The 23658-nt window shown below is 37.6% G+C and overlaps 1 protein-coding gene across 1 annotated transcript in view; it reads left to right on the top strand.

Moving 5' to 3' along the window:
- The window catches only part of ERC2 (ELKS/RAB6-interacting/CAST family member 2), an 857293-nt gene that overhangs the window by 334121 nt on the left and 499514 nt on the right, over positions 1-23658 (top strand). The window contains exon 4 of the mRNA XM_004368755.1: positions 8453-8608. Coding sequence (XP_004368812.1) covers positions 8453-8608 — 156 coding nt within the window. The remainder of the gene's footprint in view (positions 1-8452; positions 8609-23658) is intronic.

Raw genomic sequence — 23658 nt, 5'->3', positions numbered from 1 at the left:
CTTGTTCTGTTATTTTCTGGGACTTTCTCCATAATTTCCATTGTTTTATTCCTCTTTCTTTTGGTGATCCCTCCACTGTCTTCTGTGTCCTTTGATGCTCTGTCACCTCTAGGCTAATGATTCCCTTATCTCTACAGTCTCAACTTCCATTTTCGCTTGTTTTTGTTATTAACTTCCCAAAAGCTGCCATACTACCTCTAGCTTATAAATGACTCTCAGACAGACCCAGGTCCAAACTCCTAGCTTGATTCTGAAGACTGGGCATCCTTGCGCCCCACCTTTGTCTCACTTCCAACTCTTATACAATTTAAACGTGACATACACACAGTGGCTGCAACAATAGGCTCACATATGGTGATGATTGTGAGGATGGCGCAGGACCAGGCAGCACCTAACAATAACCACAGCTACACTTTTTAATTGGTTATGTCTTCTTATTTCTCCTTGATACATGCTCCGTATTCGTTCCCGTATTCTTTCAGCTTACATTTATGAAATACTATGTGCTGAGTACTCCTAAGTTTGCACGTATTATTACTTCTGGCTGGAAAGAATTTCATCTTCTCTCTAATAATCTTATTCTTACCCATCTCCGAAGCCCATATCAGGGCTTTCTGGAGATTTCTTGATTCTGCTGTGGTGGTCTTACTCATTTGTCTGCTTCTGTCTGTAGGCTTACAGAATATTATATGTAAGTATATTTTGGTGTTATTCCTTCACACTCTGACTTGTGTATTAGACTCTTCTGATTGCAGGCTACAGAAACTCTGCTCTTGTCCTTTGGTGTTCTGGGAAGTGGATGGTTTGGATGTAGCTGTATCTAGGTGTTCAAATGATATTATAAGGGCTCAGCCATTCAGGCAGGATCTCAATACGTGGTATCAAAGAAGGTCACAGCCAGCCAACCATAGGCCCACATTTCCCTTATGATTCATAATCTCAGAAAATAAGAGAGCGACCTTGTCTTCCCCTGTATTTATGCCAGCCTCCTCCACCCGCAAAAGAACTCTTATTGGCCTTCTTCGAGTCATGTGTTCACACTTGGGCCAATCACTGTGTCCTAGGTCCCATGGCACTTACCAGTGACAGGTCCACACAATTGAAAACCCCACCAAAACCATGGGATTTGGGAGGGTGTGGTTCCTAAAAGGAAAAGCTGAGCAGACAAAAAAAGTAACATGTCTACTACAGCTAGAAAATAGGAGGGAAGGTAACATTTATTGAGCACCTACTATGTGATAGCTATTATTCCAGAAAGTTTACATGTTGTCACTCATTTAATTCTCATAACAGCCGTAGATTACAGCATTAGTGAGCTTAGGGACATTTTCAAGGTCACCAAGTTAAACAGGGTGGAATAAAAATAATAGAAGCTGTCTTTTACTTGTGTACCTAAAAGAACTGGGGAATTGCGAGGGACTTACTACGTGATTATTGACTTAGAATAATACTTGCAATCTTTTACTGTTCTGAGGGAGGTTCTATGTTACGTACTTTACATACATTATACATCGTAGTAATTTTCTTAACATGCTCTTGAACAGGGTCTTCTCTCACAGAGGCTGAGTAGCATGCCCAGAGACGTAACATCCTGAACCAGGGTGGTATCCGGTCTGCATCTAGGTCTGTTTGGTTTTTAAAAGATCAGATTTTTCACCTCCCCATGACATTCATCTGGATTGTTTTATCTTTAGCTCTTTTTGTTAGATTTGAGTCCATTAACAACAACAGCAGCAAATCCATACATACACAGAGACCAAAACCTCAAAGGTCACAGTGTCCAACGAGGGCCATTAGAGCCACTGCTGTGTTCATTAGTAATGTACACACAGGCAGGGTGACAGGAAGGATGCATTCCCAGACACGTGCTTCATGAAGAACAAGTCAGGAGTAAGAAAAGAGGACCATGAAAAGACACGCAAAAGCACCCTAATTGCTTTAATTTGACCTCAGCCAACTTCATTCTGTGCTTGTACCTTTTGCCATGAAGGTTAGATGCCATCTGTACAGATGAACAACCAACCAGCACAAAACAACGACAGCAAACAGTGAGCCCCTTGTCATCTTATCTAAGTCATCATTGATTTACGGCTTGATACGAGATGAGTTTTGATTCTTTGGTTTTTGTTTTTCCTCCTAATATGCCTTAGGCCCAAGTCAGCTTCTTTCTAGAGTGCTTCATCTGGACTCATATACCCGCGGTTACTCAGATAGCCTAAGACCAGGGCCGGTCAGTTACGTGTGCAGCTTTTACTAGATGATTTTTTTAAAAGTTAAGCCTTCAGGAGCCTCTGTGGTATCCAGTAATAATAGTTTAGAGTTTTATTCTAAATAAAGTATAATATAATTATGTAGAGACGTTGCCTGAACATTAGATCAAGTTGTCTTCTTTAAACCAAATTGGCCCTCCATTTGTTGATCAATGTCTGTAGACTGATATGTGATCATGGTGCATTCCATGCTCTGTAAAAACTGCTTATATTTTCTTTTTGGGCCTGATACTAAAATGAAACCAGTAATTCTTACTGTATTTGAAAGGAAAGCACATTGTGACACTCAGCAATAACATAATTGTTACTTTTTTGTGACTGAATGATACTGCTTTTCTGATGTTTCACCCACTCACCATTTCACAGTGTTCACAGTTCCTAGAGAGGAAACGAAATCTGTTTCTTGCTGTTGAAGTGAACATAATGTTTGACAAACACAAAAAGGGACAATAATGGCATCTCGACTGGAAAAGATATTCCAGAAAGTTGCTGTCAGTGCTGCTGTACACACAGGCCAATTTGGATACCCTCTGAGAATGGATTCATGGTTTTCTAATCGTGCTAGGCCAGCACAGTTGCCCTGGTCTCTTCTGCATTGTCCTTTGTGTCCTGGACTTCTGCAGTCGTTTGGAACACACAGGCCACCTGGAGACCTTGTGAAAATGCAGATTCAGATTCAGCATTTCTAAAAAGCCCCCAACCTGTAACCTTGGAGTCAATTCTGACTCATAGCGACCTTACAGGACAGAGTAGAACTCCCCCAGAGGGTTTCCAAGGAGCAGCTGGTAGATTTGAACTGCTGACCGTTTGGTTAGCAACCAAGCTCTTAACCACTGCGCCACCAGGGCTCCAAAAAGCCCCCAGGTGATGCCAGTGCTTCTGGTCTGTGGGTCACACTTTGAGTAGCAAAGGTCTAGACTGTATTCCATGTCACTGAGAGAAGGATGCTGATGATTCTTGTTGAGTTCTACCTTGTATCTCACACGCTTGTCAAAGTCACTGGTACCCAATAGGCGCCCAAACTGTTATTTGTTGAATAAATGAGAGAATTCCCTGAGTCTAAGCTTACTATCAGTTTGTAGTAGACATACTCTAGAAAAAGCCAGAGATTACTAAAAAATACAAAAGTTAAGGCAGGAATAAAATACACTCTTTTTAGACTTCCCACATGACTTTCGTCCTCATTTCTGTAATTGCTGCACTCATGGACTAGTGCTTATATTCATGGCTGTTTGAAAAACCAGCAGGGTAGATGCGCTGGGTAAACAGCTGCTAGGAATTCAGTTCTGGTGGTTATTTATCAAACCAGCAAAAAAGAAATCAGTTACTGTCAAGTTGTTGACCCCATGAATATCAGAGTAGAACTGTGCTACGTAAGGTTTTTACATTGCCAGGCCTTTCTTCCAGGTGCCACGTGCCTTTCTTCTGAGGCATCTCTGGGTGGACTCGAACCTCCAACCTTTCAGTTAGCAGCCAAGCACATTAACCCTTTGCACCACGCAGACACTGGTTATTTATTAGTTGCCCACTAAACACCTATTTTGTACCTTTTGGCTGATAGATATAAAGTTGTCTTGTGTATGAATCTTTAAATATAAGTGATAGTTTACAATTTATGTTTAAATTTTTCACACGTATTATGAATCTGTGGAAAGAAATTAATTGAAAGAGATATTCAATTCAGATTTTTTTCCAACTGACAGAGTCTGAAACGAACACATCTTAGCTAGTTGTGTTTTATTTTTTTCCCAGAAACTTTTTTCTCCACGTTCTTCCAGTCCATAGCCAAAATATAGTCCAAAAACACAATGGTATGATAGTTGTCCTACACAAGACATGAGAAAGATGTCACCTGGGACCCGAGAGAGAGAGTTGGGGGATGACGGAGCTGCATGTGTTCCTCACGGCTATGGTGTAAAGTGCCAGGCTCAGAGCAGGACCCCAGTACCCCAGTCTTGAGTGACAGGGGCTGACAAAGTGATGTGGATATTTAGGCCCCATTACTTTAAATTGGGACAATCCTGGCAAGTGTTCCCTGGAAGAATCCAACTCACTGTTTTGACTCTTTAGTAGTATAACTTTGAGCTTAACATGATCATTAAAGACCTTCTAAAAAAAATTGTTTTTTTTCAGGAATTGACTTCTAGAGGGAATAGCGCTGGCCTAAATAAAATTGAAATAGAATGTTTTGTTGCAGGATTGCCCAAGGCCATCAACTCTAATGAGCATTGGTAATCTCCAATAAGCGTTTCTGAAGCTTATTTGACCCTAGAACCCCCTTTCCATCAAGCATGGGCTCTGTAGACTTTGGAAAAAGCAGCTCTATATTATATTTCACTTTCTCCCTCTCTTAGAAGGGCCCACAATTATCTGCTTCTAGCGCTTTCTTGGAGCTCTCGTGGCACAGTGGTTAAGCGCTCGACTGCTAACTAAAAGGTCGTCAGTTCAAAGAATCCACCAGCCGCTCCTTGGAAACCCTATGGGGCATTTTCTTCTGTCCTGTAGGGTTGCTATGAGTTGGAATCAACTTGATGGCAATGGGTTGGTTGGTTTGTTTTGGTTTAGGGCTATCTTATTTGTGAAATATGCTGAAGATGTGTGTTTGAAAACCACTACATAAATTATTTTAAAATATAATTTGAAAGTAACATGTAAAGATGTTCAGACAAAGGAAACTCTGGAGATTGAGGAGTAAAATGTCCTACTTTCTAAAACTCCACTTTTCAGGATGTAACAATGTATGTCTTCACTGAAGTTTCTTTCTCTCTATTCTAGATCAGGGCTTAGAGTTATTGAGTCCATGTATTTAGTATCTATTCTGAAAGACAACATCCACGTTCTACTTCATTGAATCATATCAGGATTTGGGAGGTAGTTTCCTTCCACTGGTTCTTCTTACCTATGTAAGTTTTTAGTTATTTATCTCAGTTTTAGAGATTTTTTATAAAAGGAAAAAGATGAAATTTCTTCTCCACAAAGTCCTTAATCTGAGGCCAACTTGAGAAGCTGTGCCTAGGACAGCCATTCTGTTTGCCTTTGATTTTCATGCTTATCTTTCCTCACTTCTTTCTCTGGGTTCTATTTCATGTATCTTCTTGGGTACAACTAATAAACTGTCTAATGTATCTGGTTTATTTTGATTCTGTTTTCCTCTCTGGATCCTAGTGATGTTCTCCTATCTGCTTATCTCTGTCCTTGAGATTTCAGGTATGAGTTCTGTTGTCCTTGAAGTTGTTCTGTTCTTAGAACAGAAATATAAATAAGGTCGGAAAAAACAGATCCTTATTAAAGTGCCTCCCACAATACCTATTTCTTTTTTTCCTATTAGGGGGCACCTGTGGCTAAAGGAAAAAAAAGGAGCTGTTTCTGAGGAAAAGGACGGGTGTTGGTTAGTTTAAGTAAAATTAGTAATAGCAAAAAATGTTATTTTCAAAGTGTGTTTAACCATTTGATGAAATTGGAACTCAGTTGTTTATAGACCAAGAGGCTTTGCTACGTTCGGGAACTTTCTATCTTAACCCAGCTCTGACCTTTCTTTAGCAGTATGTAATTCTTTAAGTCCAGTGAAAGTCTCCTTCTAACCCATTTAGAAGTCGGCAGTAACTGTAATTGCTAACTAAAGCCCCAGGACTTGACTGCGAGGAATGTTGAAGGCTCTAGGGAAGCAGTTTCTTCTCCGCTTGCCTACATGACTGAGACCTGAAATTCGACCAAGCGCTATCAAAAAATTAAGGTGCAGGATGTGAGGACTACAAAGTATATTGCAATACATACATGTGTATGTGTATATGGATATGTGTGTGTATATGCATGCATATATATGTAAATAAGATCACTTTAGGGTTGAGTCTGAACTCTCAGGAGATTTTATATAGGAAAAACAGGGATGTTGGACCTTCCTTTGACACTTTATTTACAGTTAAACTCAAAAAGATTGTATTTAAATATGTATAAATCTCATTAATGGCCCAGTTGTATCTTGATAAAGAGGGGAAAATCTACATCACATTGACTAGAGTTTAAATTGATATCTATCTTAGGTTTTAAGGTGAAAAAATATTTTTAAGGTTTTCATGGAAATAAATAAAAATGTTAATAGTGAGTATATCTGGATGGTAGGATTGTGGGTAGTCATAATAACCTATGTAGTTCTTTAAGTTTTCTTAATGAACGTGTCTCGATTTTATAGTCAGAAAAATATGATTTGAAATGACTCATTTATTCAGGAATACTCTTAAGAACTTTGGCAAGTTCTTTTTCCAAAGCCTTTTCACTATGGATTTTTCTTTGTTGTCTGGGAGTTCTCACAGTGCAGAACTTAAATGAATGGCTGAGAAGGACTGGCATCACACAATATACAAGATTTACGTAAATGACATGTAAGATAGAACAAAACTGTCAAGATATACATAAAAATAGTAATGGTGGTTATCTCTGGATAGTAGAATTGGAGGCAGTTTCTCCATTTAGTACGAATTTAAAGTGTATTAATTTTTTAAGTGGGAAAATACAGTAGGTATTATTTTTAAAGGAAAATGAAATACCACAGAATGTAACATTTCAAAATCTTGAAAATTTCAGAATCTGTTTTTTTTGTCTTCTCAGGCTTTTTCTGGGAATTAATAAAAGTGCCCATAGGACTTAGTACCCACGGTTCTTGGCACATGGTGGAGCTCAGTTGATAGTTGCTGCGGGTTCTTTTAATGAGGATGATGATGTTAATGATGATACTGATAACATAATTCTTACTTTCATTAGCATAATAATATATTATTTTAAACACAATATTATTATAGTGTATGTTATTATGTTAGTGGTATTATTGTTATTATATTGCCAGATGACATGCCATTGGTCATACAATATAGAAAAATAAAGTAGAAAATAGCCACAAAGTCAGGACAGGCACATTTGCTGTGAATTTTGTATGAGTTAGTTCTTGGTAGAATAGCCCATTCGTTGTCATTGCTTTTGTAACTCTTAGTCTTTTAAGTCTAAAAAACTGGGAAAAGAGAATGAATTGGTAGTTTGTTTTTTCATTAACGTTCAGTTACAAATGTAAAATAAGCTCCTTGAATTTGTGCAGTAAAATGGAAGGTAAATGGTAATAGTGAGGGGACTTAAAGCCAAAGTTTTAATGTGTTTCATTTCAAAGTCTGAGTCTAATACCTGATCAGGGGGCCTGGTGGTAGAGTGGTTAAAGCACTAGGCTGCTAACTGAAAGGTTGGTGGTTCGAACCTACCAGCCGCTCCGCAGGAGAAACAGATGGTAGTCTGCTCCCATAAAGGTTTACCTGATACCTGAGGTTGGGGAGATTTTTTTTTTTTTACCCCTTTAATAGCTCTCTCTTCTCTGTTCTCTAATACATCATTTCTTACTGCACTCTATCGTGTGTATAGTCTCTTATTTCCTTATCAGTTATTTTTTTAAATCTCTCAGTGACGGATGTTTTCTCAAGTAATCCGATGTTTGAGGGTAATATTTCTAGTTTCCTGGCTTGGCAAAGCAATAGCTTAGAAATGTTCTGCAAGGTGGTAGTCATGTTTTTTTGTCACACGGGGACCTGACTGTTTTCCACATAAATCATGACACCAGGATAAATTATTTCCCGTTGCAATAAATTTTCAGTTTTTAGTGCACCAGTCATACAAAATCAGGATTCAGTTATTTAATTTCACTTATTTCTATATTTCAGATGAGAATTCTTCTCCGCATTGTTAGACTTGAATTTCCTTCTCTGTCAGAGCTGAATTCCAAGCATGCCTTATAAAACTAATCAGAGAATATAGACATGAACAAACCGTTTTTGTGTTTACAAGTGGACTTAAAAATTCAAAGCGGTAAACTGTATCCCAAAATGCAAGTTAAAAAATGTAAATGGTATTTTTCTTTTTTAATACTTTAAAACTAACCATATCACTGTTGCCTTGGTATTTTGATTCCCAGGGGCTGTAGATCTACATATCTAGGTAACTCTCTGTATTCTATTGGTATGTGGTTTTTAATGAGAACTTTAAAAAAATCTCACAAATGGTGCTCGGAAGTGAAAAAAATAAATTATTCTATATTCAGGGCTGTGTCTACATCTTAAGGTATTACTACAAAAATCACTTTCTTAAATACTATTTTGATGATACAAACAATTTTGTTTCCTTCCTTTTTTTTTTTTTTTTAACCAAAGGACACAAAAATTGCTTCATTGGAGCGGAACATAAGGGATCTTGAGGATGAGATCCAAATGTTAAAAGCCAATGGTGTGCTGAACACTGAGGACCGTGAAGAAGAGATCAAACAAATAGAGGTTTACAAAAGTCACTCCAAGTTCATGAAAACGAAGGTATGATCGAGAGCTATAAACTTTTCTCCTCTTGTGTGACTGGAAAGTTACAGTTTATGTATGTACTTTTTCCAATACTCATGTAATCTGCTTTATGTGATACTATGAAATGCATAGATAATAAAGAAGAATATAGAATATTTTTAGTTCAGAAACGTAGATTCCAAAAAGCAATCAGGGGAAAAAGCTTTGGAATTCTTATGCACTAAGAGGTTTGGGTTCTTGGTTCCTCTGCTTGGGAATTAGCATGATGCTTTTAATAGTCCTCTCTCTTCCAGATTTCCTCAGTTATTGTAAGCTTGCTTTTTTGTTTTGTTTTGTTTTGTTTTGTTTTTTAAGTTGCTGTCATTGCCAGATTTGTTCTCCAGCCCTGGAAGGTGATTGTCTCAAAAGGTGTTGCTTTCAGAAGCCAATTTAATTGATTTCAATGTTACTAACACATTTTTGTTTTAGGGTAGTGATTAGGACAGAACTGGTTTTGAGTCCCAATGCTGCCATTTGCTGAAATCATTTAACTTCTCTAAGCCTTGTTTCCTTGTCTGTGAGATAAGGTTAAGACAAAGGCAGTTCCAAGAGATGATGCATTTAAAGCACTTAGTCCCATGCCTGATTCAATAAATGGTAGAAATTGCTGATAGTGCCGTAATTATTATCTGTTGCTGGAAGATTCAGAAAATATGATGATAATAATCTGCCACATTAATTTATATCCTTATTGTCAGTTTGAAAGAATTTGGCTTGTATTTTTCAAAATTTAAATTTTGGCCTACAGATGGACTGAGCACCTGAATATCTATTATTTTTTACATATGGATAGCTATTAAATTCATGAATAGCCCCAAACAGGTCTTTTGAGACTTTGAGATGCTTTTATGCTTTTCTTCTATTTAAACCATTTTGCTTCTGAAAATAATAACTACACCCAAAAAAAAATTTTTTTTTTCACCTTTTACCAGTTGCTTTTAAGTATCCTTGTTGTTGGTTTTAATCTTGGTTGTTGCCTTGTAAAATGCAGCGAGACAGGAGGAGTGCCAACTTCTAGGAAAAAGCAGTGGGAGAGGGGAGAAAAAACATTTAAATGACAGTTATGATTTTTACCAGTTGTATAATATATGCATACTCATCGCAGAGAATTGGCAAATTACAGAGAGGAGATAATAATATCTACGATTAACTTCAAGGAGCCCTGGTGCCACAGTGATTAAGTGCTTGGCTGTTAACCAAAAGGCTGGTGGTTTGAACCCATCAGTGGCTCTGCGGAAGAAAGATGTGGCAGTCTGTTTCCTTAACGATTACATCATTGAAAACCCTATGGACAGTTCTGCTCTGTACTATAGGGTCCTGTAGGGTCTCTGTGAGAAGGAACTGGCTCAATGGCAATGGCTTAAAAATGGGTTACCTTCTACTTCACTGCATATAGATACGTGTGTATGTACGTGTGTTTCTCCAGGGAAGCAAATCAATGCTTAGTTCTGCACTGGAGATATGGGAAGGAGCATGTGCAGTGGATTTGAATGTAACCCCTTCCTTGCAGGGACTGCTACAACTGCAGAATGGGTTTCACTGCCCAGTCCTCCCTCTAGTTCCCCATTTGTGGCAGTCCCTTCCTCTCAGAGGCTGGAGCTGAGGTACATCAGGTCCTGTGGTAGGGTGGCCTGCAGACCGTGACCAGATCACTCTGAGGATGAATACCAGAGGTACAGACATGAGTGAACTCAGGACATTTGGGGAAATTATTGTTTTGGCTTAAACTTCTCATCAGGATTTGATAACTGCTCTCTCCCCAGTCTGTTATTTACAGCGGGAGATAGTTCAAGCCACTTCTGCAGCTGAAAATGTCATGAGATTTACGAACTCCGCCCTTCATCATGGACTCTGTCCAGGAGAATAAAACATTTATATGGTTTTCAGCAAGCAAGCCACGACCTTTATTAGGCCAAGGTTGTCTGCGAGACCATCAATCCTTAAGTTAGATTGAACTTTTAATGGCTAGTTACTGTAAGAGTTCCAAAAGTGGTCAGAAGAATGTTTAAGGAGTGTAGCTGAGTGTGGTAGAAAGAGTGCAGGCTGAAAACTAAAGCAGACTTGGGTGACTCTCTGGCCTATTCGTGCTAGCTGCATGGCCTTGGGAGAAAGTCTAATGTCATTCAGCCATGGTTTCATCTTCTATAAAATGCGGAAATGGCCACTAACCTTAGAGAGGTCTCAAAGGATTAAGTAAAATAATGTAGTTAAAGTGCCTGACTCAGAAAAAGTAGGTAATAATTATAGTTGCATTATTGAAGAAATGTAGCTAAATATAATGATAATTAATAAAATAAAAAATATTGTATTTAATTTGACTAGGGAGGAAAGATGGATTTCTAAGAAATACAAATTACAGTGAGTTCTTATGTAACATTATATAGATATCCCTTATAGACTGACAAAATTAAATAAAAAGTACATGCAAGAGTCAGTTTTAATATTTTCTCCATTGAAATAATGTTATCGTATTAAACGGTAGCACTTACTGTGTGTACTTAATATGATTATTTTCATTACTTATTTTTCTTAGATTCTTCTACTTTGGGAGGGGGAGAGCTCCTATTCCTTATTTCAGTCTGGGAAAGGTTGATTGGATCTATTAAGACATAGCTGTTTTTAAGCATTTAGTCCCTGAAGTGCTTGTCTTTTGTGCTTTTTGGGATCCCTTAGGCTAGATGAATTGACTCCAGTTGGGTGCATTGTTCGTTATGGGACGTGTTCACTTTTTGAAACATCAGATTTGCAAAACAGCAGTCTGGTAAAGAATACAAAATCAAATTCATGTCGAAGTAAACCAAGAAAGATAAGTAAAAATGCACACCCCTCCCGACTCTATACAGATAAGGAAGTAGGAAGAGCCACAAGTCTATGTGACATGACAGGTTTTCCAGAAAAGACAAGACACATTAGATTTAAAACGCAAAAAGGTAGAGAGCCTCTGAAACTTACTTGGGAAATGGAAAAGGAATTATTAAACTCATTGGGTTTACCGAGGTAGTGATATAGAACCGTGACTCATAAAATGACTCTGGACTCCAGCTAGCCGAAAAAGTTAGATTTGAGCCATGGACAGTTGACTTTAGCAAGTGTTTTAATGGTTTATAGAGACTCAAAGAGTCACAGTTGAAGAATGTTTCGGAACTTCTAATGAAATGCTGCATAAGGAGGGGAGTAGGGCCCTTTGAGAACCAAACCTGAAGTTACAGCTAAATACAGTTTTGTTTTGTTTGGTTTTTTTGCTGTTTGTAATGAATATGTAGAAAACTTTAAAAAGTACGCTGGGAGACCCTGGAAGACGTGGCCCCCGGGCTCTCTGTTAGCCCAAAACTGAAACCATTCCGGAGGCCAACTCTTCAGACAAAGATTAGACTGGACTATGGGACATAAAATAATACTCGTGAAGAGTGTGCATCTTAGCTCAAGTAGATTCATGAGACCAAATGGGCAGGTCCTATCCAGAGGTGAGATGAGAAGGCAGAGAGGCTCAGGAGCTGGCTGAATGGACACGGGAAATCTGGGGTGGAAAAGAGGAGGATGTTGTCACAGTATAGGGAGAGCAACTAGGGTCACATAACAATGGATGTATAAATTTTTGTATGAGAGACTAACGTGAATTGTAAACTTTCACTTAAAGCACAACAATTAACAAAAAATTGTGCTGAGGACAATTATGGTGTGGAACAAAAATTATAAAAATTCTTTACAAAAATCTATTGATAAACAAGTAAACCAGAGCCAATGTGCTAAATAAAAATAAGATCGCATTTCGCTAGAGTTTAACCACTTTGCCACCAGGGTCCCATATGAAGATAACATCATAATGTGAAATACTATGAGAAGTTTACAAATTCTGTTTGTAGGTGTTTCTTTAAAACAAGACAACAATTCTACTCTAAAAATAATGAAATACTTTTGCATTTTTAACCCTTAAAAATTGTCCACATTATGGACAAAACGTCCATCAAGTTTAGAATAACAAAGCATGTTGTGACCTAACAATTACTTTGGATGAAGAATATTTATCAACAACAACAAAAAGTACCCTGGGAAGCTTTTCGTTTACCTGGGCTGTTTGGATAGCCGTCTTCTGAGGCCAGACTTGGAGGTGCTCATTGACCGGAGTATTTCTTTAATAGAAGGTTTAAAACGTGCACGATCACGATTTCTTGGAAATTTATTTATTTTTTAAATACAAAGTAAGTTTTTTTTAAAAAAATGCAACCCAGTCATGAAGAATAAAGGCCCCTAAAATTGATCACACATCCATACTCTAATTTGCTTATGGTTTTGAAAAATTATTTCACTGCAAATTTTTTTTATCACCCTGACTCATAATTTGATTCCTCTTCATTGGCAGACGGCAGCTCAGTCTCAATCGCAATATGTAATGATTTTCTCCAAATTGACAGCTAATAGGGATTCTTATCCATGCACACAAACACTCATTTTTTGATCTTGAAATAGATACTTTTAAAGGTCTCTCTGAAAGTTTGATACAGAAACAGTTTTCTGGTATTAAAAGGGAATGCTGCTTGCATTAATTATGGAAATGAATAAAGCAAGTTGACTGGAGGAAATAAAATACTTTAAATAGCCGTGTGAACGTGCGTACAGATGGCTGGGACTGGGAGGGTCTCTTCAAAACTCTGCAGTTAAATCAAGTAGCAGTGAAGACTTAAATTGCTTTTATCGATATGGCTTCGTAGAAAAACCATGCCATAACATTTTTGGAAAGGGGGAAGGTGAGCTGCAGAAATGTAAAAGCGGAGTTCCGAGTCTCGGCTTGTGTGAAGGTGGGTGCGCCGGACGCAGTCTTTGTTGTTGTCAGCTGCCGACAAGTCACCCCAACTCATGCAGTCTCGTGCACAACTGAACGAAACACTGCTGGGTAGTGGCTGCACATAAGCTGCATTGGCCAGGAATCAAACCCACGTGTCCCGCATGGAAGGCGATAATTCTACCACCAAACCACCAAACAACCAAACCAAACCTGTTGCTCTTGATTCCAACTCATAGCGACCCTGAACCACCACTAACCCCTAAACCAGTTGCCATTGAATGGACTCTGACTCATGGCGACCCCATGTGTGTCAGAGTAGAACTGTGCTCCATAGGATTTTCAAGGACTGATTTTTCGTAAGTAGTCTGTCAGGCCATTCTTCCGAGATGCCTCTGAATGATGGGTAGACTCGAACCTCCAACTGTTCAGTTATTTGAAGCTCCACGCTTAATTGTTTGCACCATCCAGGGACAGACGTAGTCTGTTGTTGTTAGGTGCCATCGAGTCAATTTTTGACTCATAGTGACCCCACGTGACAGAGTAGAAGTGCCCAATAGGGTTTTCTTGGCTGTAATAAAGCATAACAACAATCATGAGGATGGCGCAGGTCTGGGCAGCATTCCGTTTCTGTTGTACATAGGGTCGCTGTGAGTTGGAACCAACTCAACGGCACCTAACAACAACAACAGTGTTTACGGAAGCGGGTTGCCAAGTCTTTCTCCTACGGAGCTGCTAGGTGGGCTCAAACTGCCAGCCTTAACCCTTGTGCCACCAGGGCTCCTTAGTTTACCAGGGTAGAAGTCCCTGTACCACACAAGCCCTTTGGCAACTGCATGTTGTCTCTGAGAACTGAGACTCTGGGAGAGCTCCTGAGATATGCACCTCTCCTGTGTTTGAAACTCCAGTTCCTACCCCAACTGCAAAGGCTCATAGAAGCCAGACTGTAAGAGTTGAATATAAGAGACTGTGGAGAGCATGAGTTACTTTCAGGAGTACTGTTAAGCTTTCGAGAATAGAATGTGCCATATATATAATTGTTTTTCTCGTGGGAAAAGAACGACGGCAACCCTTGTTTTGTACGAGACTTTGTTTCTAGTCTAACACATTTTTCATCTACCGAACCCAGTACTTCTCTATTAGCCACTCCCTGTGTTTTCAGTGTTTGCCAAAGATGCCATTCTGCTGTCTTAGATCTCCCCTTTATTCTGAATTTGGAGCACATTGTCTTATTAACCCCTGATGGATTGCAAGCCTCATAACCCAAACTGCATGATAATAAGCATATCGCTTTCTAGACAGGAGGGCCATATCTGCAGTGAAAAAGAAGCTGTGTTCCTTGGCAGAGTGTTTTTTTGGGGTGTTGGTTGTATCACAGACGTAAGCGGGGGAAGAACTTTCAGACAAGATGAAGTGTGCCTGATGTCCACATGGACTTCATCTAAAGCATGTGATATAGTTCCGATTGGCTTTTCTTCTTGACATCACGGAGACAACCTTCCCTGGCACCAGTTCTCATGTATTTTCGATTGCATCACTTTCCATTTTTATTGAGTTTATGGCTGTAAAAGAAGCAAAAGGCATATTTTTAGGGAAGAACATGGTATTTTTACCCCGTAACTATATTCCCCTTAGAAAAAAGCCCTTTTCTGTTATTGTCTGCATAAAATATTATTTAAAATTTACCTCATGTGGTGGTAGTTTGAATGCTATTTAAAGACACTGCCTACTTAATATTTATGGACTGAAATAGTTTTATCATTATCATTCTATTTCTGTTGAATAAAGTAGGTGCGATATCCCCATGCTCTCACCCTAGCTTTCTACTCAGGAATTTGTGGAAGTTAGAACAAATCAGGTTTTTTCACTATAAACATCATCTTTGCTTAGACATATAGAGTTGAAAGTTTCTTTAGCTTTAGTTTCTGATGAATCAGTTTCATATGTGGAATCAACTATATACTGTGCTGTCAGCTACAGCTGGATGTGATTTGGGGGTCATACCCCCCGAGAAGTGTGTTGATCATGCTGATCACAACAGGTTTTAATTTATTTTATCATATCAGCTAATCTTAATCCTGATTTTCCCCCTTTTTATTTATACCCCATTCTTGTTGTGTAGGAGAGAGAAAACTTCTTACTTCGAGCCACCTAAAAATGGCTATAGACTTGATCATAATTTATTACATTATAAAGAAATAACGTAGTCCATGGATTGCACCTACGAGAGCAGTGCCACCACTCATTCCCACATGGTCACGGCAGACATTGATAATTAATCATGGTTCTTTTCCAGTAAACCTTTAAGCGTTCTCGGAATCCTTCTCAAAACCACCTTCTGGTCAGCCACTGCTAATCCTTTAGATTTGGCAAGCAAGGTAAAATCTATTTGTCCTCTAGTCTGACTTATCCCTGCAAATGGGAGAAAATGGGATTTCCCTCCACATCGACCTTTCCAGAAAGTTGTACAATCTGGACACTTCCAAAGATGGGGGTCTCACTCCTTAAGCATCTTGCTCTGCTCTTGTCCAGCTGCCATCAGCAGTAGCTTGGTTCCTGTTGGTGTCCACTTTTGTTGCTGAAAACAACAAAAAATTCTGGATGAAATCTGTCATTAAAACACATGTTTTAAAATGTACTTATGAGCTGCCGAGTTAGAAGAAAATCCTCAAGGGTCAGGACGAAGCCAAAGCAGGAAGCTTGAGTGATAATTAGGGTGGTGGTTGTTTCTTCTTGTTGACATTTGCCAAAAAGGTGAACTTGAGCTTTGATCTTCACAGCGACAGGGACCCTGGAGAAAGAGACAGAAGCCTGGGCCTGCCCAAGATGAAGAGTCTTAATAGGAAGCCCCACTAGTACCACCACGTGAAGCACGGTGCACTCTTAGTGCCAGGGTAAATTAAATATGACCTTACTATGCCACTCCTCCTCCCACCATCATTAGTGGACCCCAAAGAAAACTGCCCATTTAGAAATTTTGAGCTAATTGAATTATTAAAAAAGAAAAAAAAAAACTAGTTCTGAGAATTCATAACCTCAAGTTGGCTGTCACATAGATGTGTAGTATGAAATGATCCAAAAATGCCAAGCAGAGAATGTAGTTTAAATTGCAGTGCCCCCAGGTATTGGCAGAAGCAAAGAAGGACAGTACGTCCAACTTAAGCCTAAAAGTATTCCTCCAGGTAAAGTTCCAAAAACTATGAGCCTACATTTAAAAAAACAAACAAACGAACAAAAAAAACTTGCAAGGAAAAAAAAAAAAACCACCATAAGTGATAGCAGTAGAAAGAACAAAAGCAGAACCATAAGGCAAAGACTTCAGAAGTTGGAATTATAAGACAAAGAGTATAAAATAAGTGTATTTATTATGTTTGAATAAAGAAAAGAAAGGATTGAGTATGTGAGCAAATGGCAAGAGTCTATAAAATTATCAGACAGATTTAAAAGAGAACCAAATAAAATGTCTATTATAAATAGGACAATGTAAAAATAAAAGTTTAAAAGTTCAACATATCAGTTTAACAGCAGAGTAGTCAAAGCTGCAGAGAGATTTGATAAGCTAGAATATAGACCAGAATAAGTTTAGTAAAAGATATAAAAAGATAGAAAAAAATAAAGGCAAGATACACAGAAGATGGAATAAGAAGGTCTAGTATAAGTATAATTAAAGTTCCAGGGAACATGAGATGGAGTGAGACAAAGGCACCATTCTGAAACCATATTTGAAGTGATGAAAGCTGAGAATTTTCCAAGCTGATGACAGGCACCAATCGACAAGTTCAGGAAGCCCAAAATAGTCCAAATAGGATAAATAAAAAATAAATCTATCCATCCACATCAATGTAAAACCACAGAATCTCAGAGGCAAAGAGAAAGTATTAAAAAGTAGCTAGCATATTTCTGTAAAGAAACATATAAAAGGCCAATAAGTACATGAAAAGAAGCTCAGGATCATTAGTCATTAGAGAAGTGCGTTACTTCACCCCTAGTAGAATGAATATAATTAAAAAGACAGAAAATAGCAAGTGAGAGTGTGGGCAAATAGTAACCCTCATACTTAGCTGGTGGGAATGTAAAATGGTGCAGTCACTTTAGAAAAGTTTGTAAGTTCCTCAAAATGCTAAACATAGAGTTACTATATGATCCATCAATTCCACTCCTAGGTACATACCCAAGAAAAAAGAAAACATGTCCACACAAAGTGTTCTTGGCAGCATTATTTGTAATAACCAAAACCTGGAAGCAATCAACTTGGCCAGTAACTGGTGGATAGACAAAATGTGGTATATCCATACAATGGAATATTATTCAGCCATAAAAATGAATGAAGCAATGATTCATTCTTCAGCATGGATGAACCTCGAAAACATTACACTAAGTGAAAGAAGCCAGTCACAAAATACCACATATTGTATGGTTTCACTTATATGAAATGTCTTGAATCAACAAATCCATAGAGACAGGAAGTATTTTAGTGGTTGCCTGGGGCTGAGGGTAGGGGAAGGAAAGATGAGGAGTGACTACTAATGGGTGAGAGGTTTCTTTTTGGTATGATGAAAATGTTCTGATATTTGGCTATAATGATGACTAAAAAACTCTGTGACTGTACTAAACACCACTGAATTGTATAGTTGAAACGGATAAACTTCACTGTATGCAAGTTATATCTTAATAACGTTGTTTAAAAAAAAAAAAAACAAAGCAGAAAACCCAACCACTTTTAAAGGAATTAATTTGGGACGATAACAGACTTTTCAGTAGCAACAATAGTAGCCAGAGTATGGTGGAATCATATCCTCAGTGTGCTGAGAGAAAAGATTTCTTAACTTAGAAAATTACTTTTAAGAAAAAAGCATACAACTGAGATCTTTTTAAGACAAAAACTAAGTTTTCCACCCTTTACCTTACTAAGAGAAATTTAAAAGAATGTTTTAGGCAAAAGGAAATTCCTGATGGAATATCTGAGATGCAAGAATGAATAATGGACAAGGAAAATGGTAAATGTTTAAGTAAATTGAAGCAAACATAGACTGTAAAAAATAATGACGATGTCCAACTGAGTAAAAAACAAAATAACGACAGAAGGAAAATACATGTCAGTAATAATGTGCATGTCAGGAGAGTGGTGACTGGACTGAGTGCCCCCAGAGTTTTGTTACTCAGAAAGAAGGTAAACATACGGGTTGACTTTAGACTCCGATAAGTTAAAAATGTAAATACGTTGTAATTTCTAGAGAAATAACCTAAAGAATAGAAATAAACAAAACAAAATAAACATAAATGAAATAAAAGTATAACTTTTAGATAAGTAAATGCAAAAAATAGAATTACAAATGTTCAAATCAAGGCAAGAAAGAAAAGAATAGAAGCAAAAATCATAGTATAAATACAAAGCACAAGGTAAGGTGGTTGAAATAAAATCAAATATATCTGTAATGTTAATAAATGTTCCACCTAATTTTGTCAGACAGGATAATCAAACCTGAATAAATACTGTTCACAAGAGACATCTACAACATAAGGTTAAAGATAAATTGAAAGTGGAAGAAGGCACTCTAGGAAAGTAATAATCATAAGAAAGATGTTGTAGACTTTAAGGCAAAGAAACCATTTTTAGAGCTAAAACATTGTCATACCTACAGGGAGAGATTAGTTATTTCACCATCAGAGTAGATGTTTTTTTAACTAAACCTCTAAATAATCAACAGATGAAGCAGATTAAAAAATCAGAAAATAGAAGATTTAAACAACCCAAATAAAAGTGTAATCTAATGCACATATATAGAGTATTATACCCAGTAATTGTTGGATACATATTCTTTTGAAGCATGCAGTATACAAAGTACATTTATGATAGCTGACTACATATTGTATCATAAAGCAAGACACATCAAATTTCAAAGGATTGGTAGCAAACAGACCATGTTCTCTGTTTAAAAAGAAAATTAGAAATAAAATAATAATAATTAGAAAATAGTCTATACTTTTAATTTAAGAAACACTTCTAAATTATTAATGGGTCAAAGAAGAAATCATAATGGAGATTATAAAATACATAGTACTGAACAATAATGCCAGTACTACATACATATCAGATAAGTGGGATGAAGTTAAAGTGATACTGATAGGGAAATTTATAGTCTTTAGGCTTATATTATTATAATGAAATGTGGAAAGACCTGGAGTTAGAAAACCAAGGAGAAGAACATATTCAGCATTTGTTAAGCTGAAAGAACTGAAGAAAAAATTCAAGCCTCCAGTTGCAATATTGAAGAATTCTATGGGCAAAATATTGAATGATGCAGGACGCATCAAAAGAGAGTGGAATGAATACACAGAGTCACTTTATCAAAAAGAATTGGTCTACATTCAGCCATTTCAGGAGATAGCATATGATCAAGAACTGATGGTATTGAAGGAAGAAGTCCAAGCTGCACTCAAGACATTGGCGAAAAACAAGGCTCTGGAAGTTGACTGAATACCAGTTGAGATGTTTCAGTAAATGGATGCAGCAGTGGAGGTGTTCACTCATCTATGCCAAGAAATTTGGAAGACAGCTACCTGGTCATGTGACTGGAAGAGATCCATATTTGTAACCATTCCAAAGAAAGCATCCAACAGAATGCAGAAATTATCAAACAGTATCATTAATGTCACACACAGGTAAAATTTTCTGAAGATAATTAAAAACAGTTACAGCAGTACATCAACAGGGACCTGCCAGAAATTCAAGCCGGATTCAGAAGAGGACATAGAATAAGGGTTATTGTCAGATGGATCTTGGCTGAAAGCAGAGAATACAGGAAGATGTTTACCTGTGTTTTATTGACTATGCAAAAGCATTTGACTATGTGAATCATAACAAATTATGGAAAACATTGCAAAGAACAGGAATTCCAGAGCACTTAACTGTGTTCATTAGGAACCTGTACATATACCAAGAAGCAGTGATTTGAACAGAACAAGGGGGTAATTCGTGCTTTAAAATCAAGAAAGGTGTGTCAGGGTTGCATCCTTTCACTATACTTATTTAAGCTGTATGCTGAGCAAATAATCCAAGAATTTGGACTACATGAAGAAGAACATGGCATCAGGATTGAAGGAAGACTCATTAACAACCTGCGATATGCAGATGTCACAACCTTGCTTGCTGAAAGTGAAGAGGACTTGAAGCACTTACTGATAAAGATCAAAGACCAGCCTTCAGTAGGGATTACACCTCAACATGAAGAAAACAAAAATCCTTACAACTGGACCAATAAGCAACATCATGATAAATGGAGAAAAGATCGAAGTTGTCAAGGATTTCATTTTACTTAGATCTACAATCAATGCCCATGGAAGCAGCAGTTGGGCAGATCTGCTGCAAAAGACCTCTTTGAAGTGTTAAAAAACAAAGATGACACCTTGAGGACTAAGGTGTGCCTGGCTCAAGCCATGGTGTTTTCAATCACCTCATACGCATGCGAAAGCTGGGCAATGAATAAGGAAGACCGGAGAAAAATTGATGCCTTTGAATTATGGTGTGGCGAAGAATATTGAATATACCATGGACTGCCAGAAAAACAAAAAAATTTGTCTTGAAAGAAGTACAGCCAGAATGGTGCTTGGCAGCAAGGATGGTGAGACTTCGTCTCACGTACTTTGGATATGGTATTAGGAGGAATGAGTCCCTGGAGAAGGATATCATGCTTAGTAAGGTATAGGGTCAGCGACTGACAAAGTGGCTGCAACAGTGGGCTCAAACATAGCAATGATTGTGAGAATGGCACGGGATGGGGCATTGTTTCGTTCTGTTGTACATCGGGCCACTATGATTTGGAACCGACTAGACAGCACTTAACAACAATAACAAGACTTACATAAAGAAAGAGGAAAGGCTAAAAATTAGTGAGATAGCATCCAGCTTAAGAAGTTACGAAAAAAATTGAATAAACACAAAGAAAGTGGAGGAAAATAATTTAAAACATAAGAGCAGAAATTAATGAAATAGAAAATAAAAAATGTAATACAATGATCAACACAGCAAAAATTGGCTCTTTGAGTAGATAATTCAGCTTGACATGCCTCTGCTCAATTCATCAAGGAAAAGAGAGAGTACAAATAAAGAATATTAGGAATGTAAGAGAAGATATAATCATAGATGTTACAGATATCAGAAGAATAAAAGAGTTTTATGAACGTTTATCTGCCAGTAACTGTGAAAATTTAGATCAAATGAAAATTCTTAGAAATATAAAACTAGTCAGAACTGACTCAAAAGATTTAGAGACATGAATAATCCTATGACCATTAAGAATGAATTTAGTAAGTAACAATCTTTGGAGAAAAAAAGTACCAGATCCGAATGGTTTTGCTGGTGATTTTTAATGAGCATTAGTGGAAAAAAAAATCCAATTTAAGAATACAGAAAAAGAAGAAATATTCTCCAATTCATTTGGGAGATCAAATTGATACTAAAACCTGAGAAAGACAAACTGGAAAATCTTAACTTACAAACATCTATGAAAAATGCGGACAAAATATTAGCACGCTGAATCCAGCAGCATATATAAAATATATCAGCATCAAGTGGAATTTTTCATAATCAGGGGAGATTAATACTTTGAAAATTCATTGATGTAATTTACTGTGATAACATATTAAAGGTAAAAAACCATGATAAATCGAGGTGCAGAAAAATGTTTGATAATATTAAACATTCATTAATTAAAAAAACCAACCTCTCAACAAAGTTGGAATATAAGGGAACTTTCTTAAGCCCCAAAGAGTGTCTACAAAAACCTAAAGCAAACATCAATTTTAAGGACGAAGCGTAGAGATCATCCCCTTTAACACCAGGAGGTACCACCATTACCACCATGTGTCTCTGTCTTTCTGCACTGCCTCTCCACGTAGCTGATATGGCCTTCCTCTTAGCATGGTGGTCTCAAGGTGGTTGGACTTCTCATATGGTAACTGGCTTACAAACAGAAGGAAACAAGCTGCCAGTCCTTTTAAAGGATAGGAACAGGTATGGTGATGCTTTTGCTCTACTATACTGATCAAAGCCAAGTCACAGGCCAGCCCAGGTTCAAGAGGAGGGTAGATTGTTGTTAGGTGCCATTGAGTTGGTTCCAACTCATAGAGACCCTACATAAAACAGGATGAAACACTGCCCAGTCCTATGCCATCCTCACAATCATCGTTATGCTTGAGCCCATTGTTGCAGCCACTGTATCAATCCATCTTATCAAGGGTCTTCTTCTTTTTCACTGACCCTCTACTTTACCAAACATGATGTCCTTCTACAGGGACTAGTCCCCCCGATAACATGTCCAAAGTATGTGAGACGAAGTGTCACCATCCTTGCTTCTAAGGAGCATTCTAACTGTATTTCTTCCAAGACATACTTATTCGTTCTTCTGGCAGTTCATAGTATATTCAGTATTCTTCGCCAATACCGTAATTCGAATGCATCGATTGTTCTTTGGTCTTCCTTATTCATTGTCCAGTTTTCACATGAGTATAAGGCGATTGAAAACATCATGGCTTGGGTCAGGCACACGTTAGTCCTTAAAGTGCCATCTTTGCTTCGTAACACTTTAAAGACATCTTTTGCAACATATTTGCCAATGCAATACATCATTTGATTTCCTGACTGCTGCTTTGTGATTTGACTTCCTTTGTAAATAGGCTCCACATTTCATTGTGAGAGGTGATCCGTGCGTACAAGAAGGAAGGAATCAACAGTGGTCATCTCTGGAGACCATCTATCACAACTCCTATCTGATGGGCAAAACCATAAAAGTCTAAAGATATAAAGATGTTGACAAAGTTGTGGAGTGATTGGAATACTTACACACTGCTTGTGATCATGCAAATTGGTGTGATGGCTTTGGAAAACATTTTGGTGTTATCTGGTGAAGTTGAACATGTGTATACTATGTTGTCCAGGAATTCAGCTCCTAGGTAGACATTCAGAGAAATTATTGCAAATGTGTACCAGGTAATATTGCAAGAGTGTTAAGAGTAGCACTGTTTGTAATAGCAAAAAACCTGGAAACAAACCTAAATGTCCATCTTGAAAAGAAGAATGGATCAATAAATTGTGGTGAAGTCTTACAACAGAATGCTCTAATTCAATGAAAATGAATAAATTCCATGTACAGTAATGTGGTTTAATCTCCAGAATATACGGTTGAGTAGAAGAAAGCAAATTACTAAAAACATACACAACACATATAAAATTAAAAAATACGTAAAA

Source organism: Trichechus manatus, unplaced genomic scaffold (genome assembly GCF_000243295.1).
Source record: "Trichechus manatus latirostris isolate Lorelei unplaced genomic scaffold, TriManLat1.0 scaffold00001, whole genome shotgun sequence".
NCBI lineage: Eukaryota > Metazoa > Chordata > Mammalia > Sirenia > Trichechidae > Trichechus > Trichechus manatus.
Note: the sequence above shows the minus strand (reverse complement) of the source record. Positions and strands in the feature narration are given on the sequence as shown.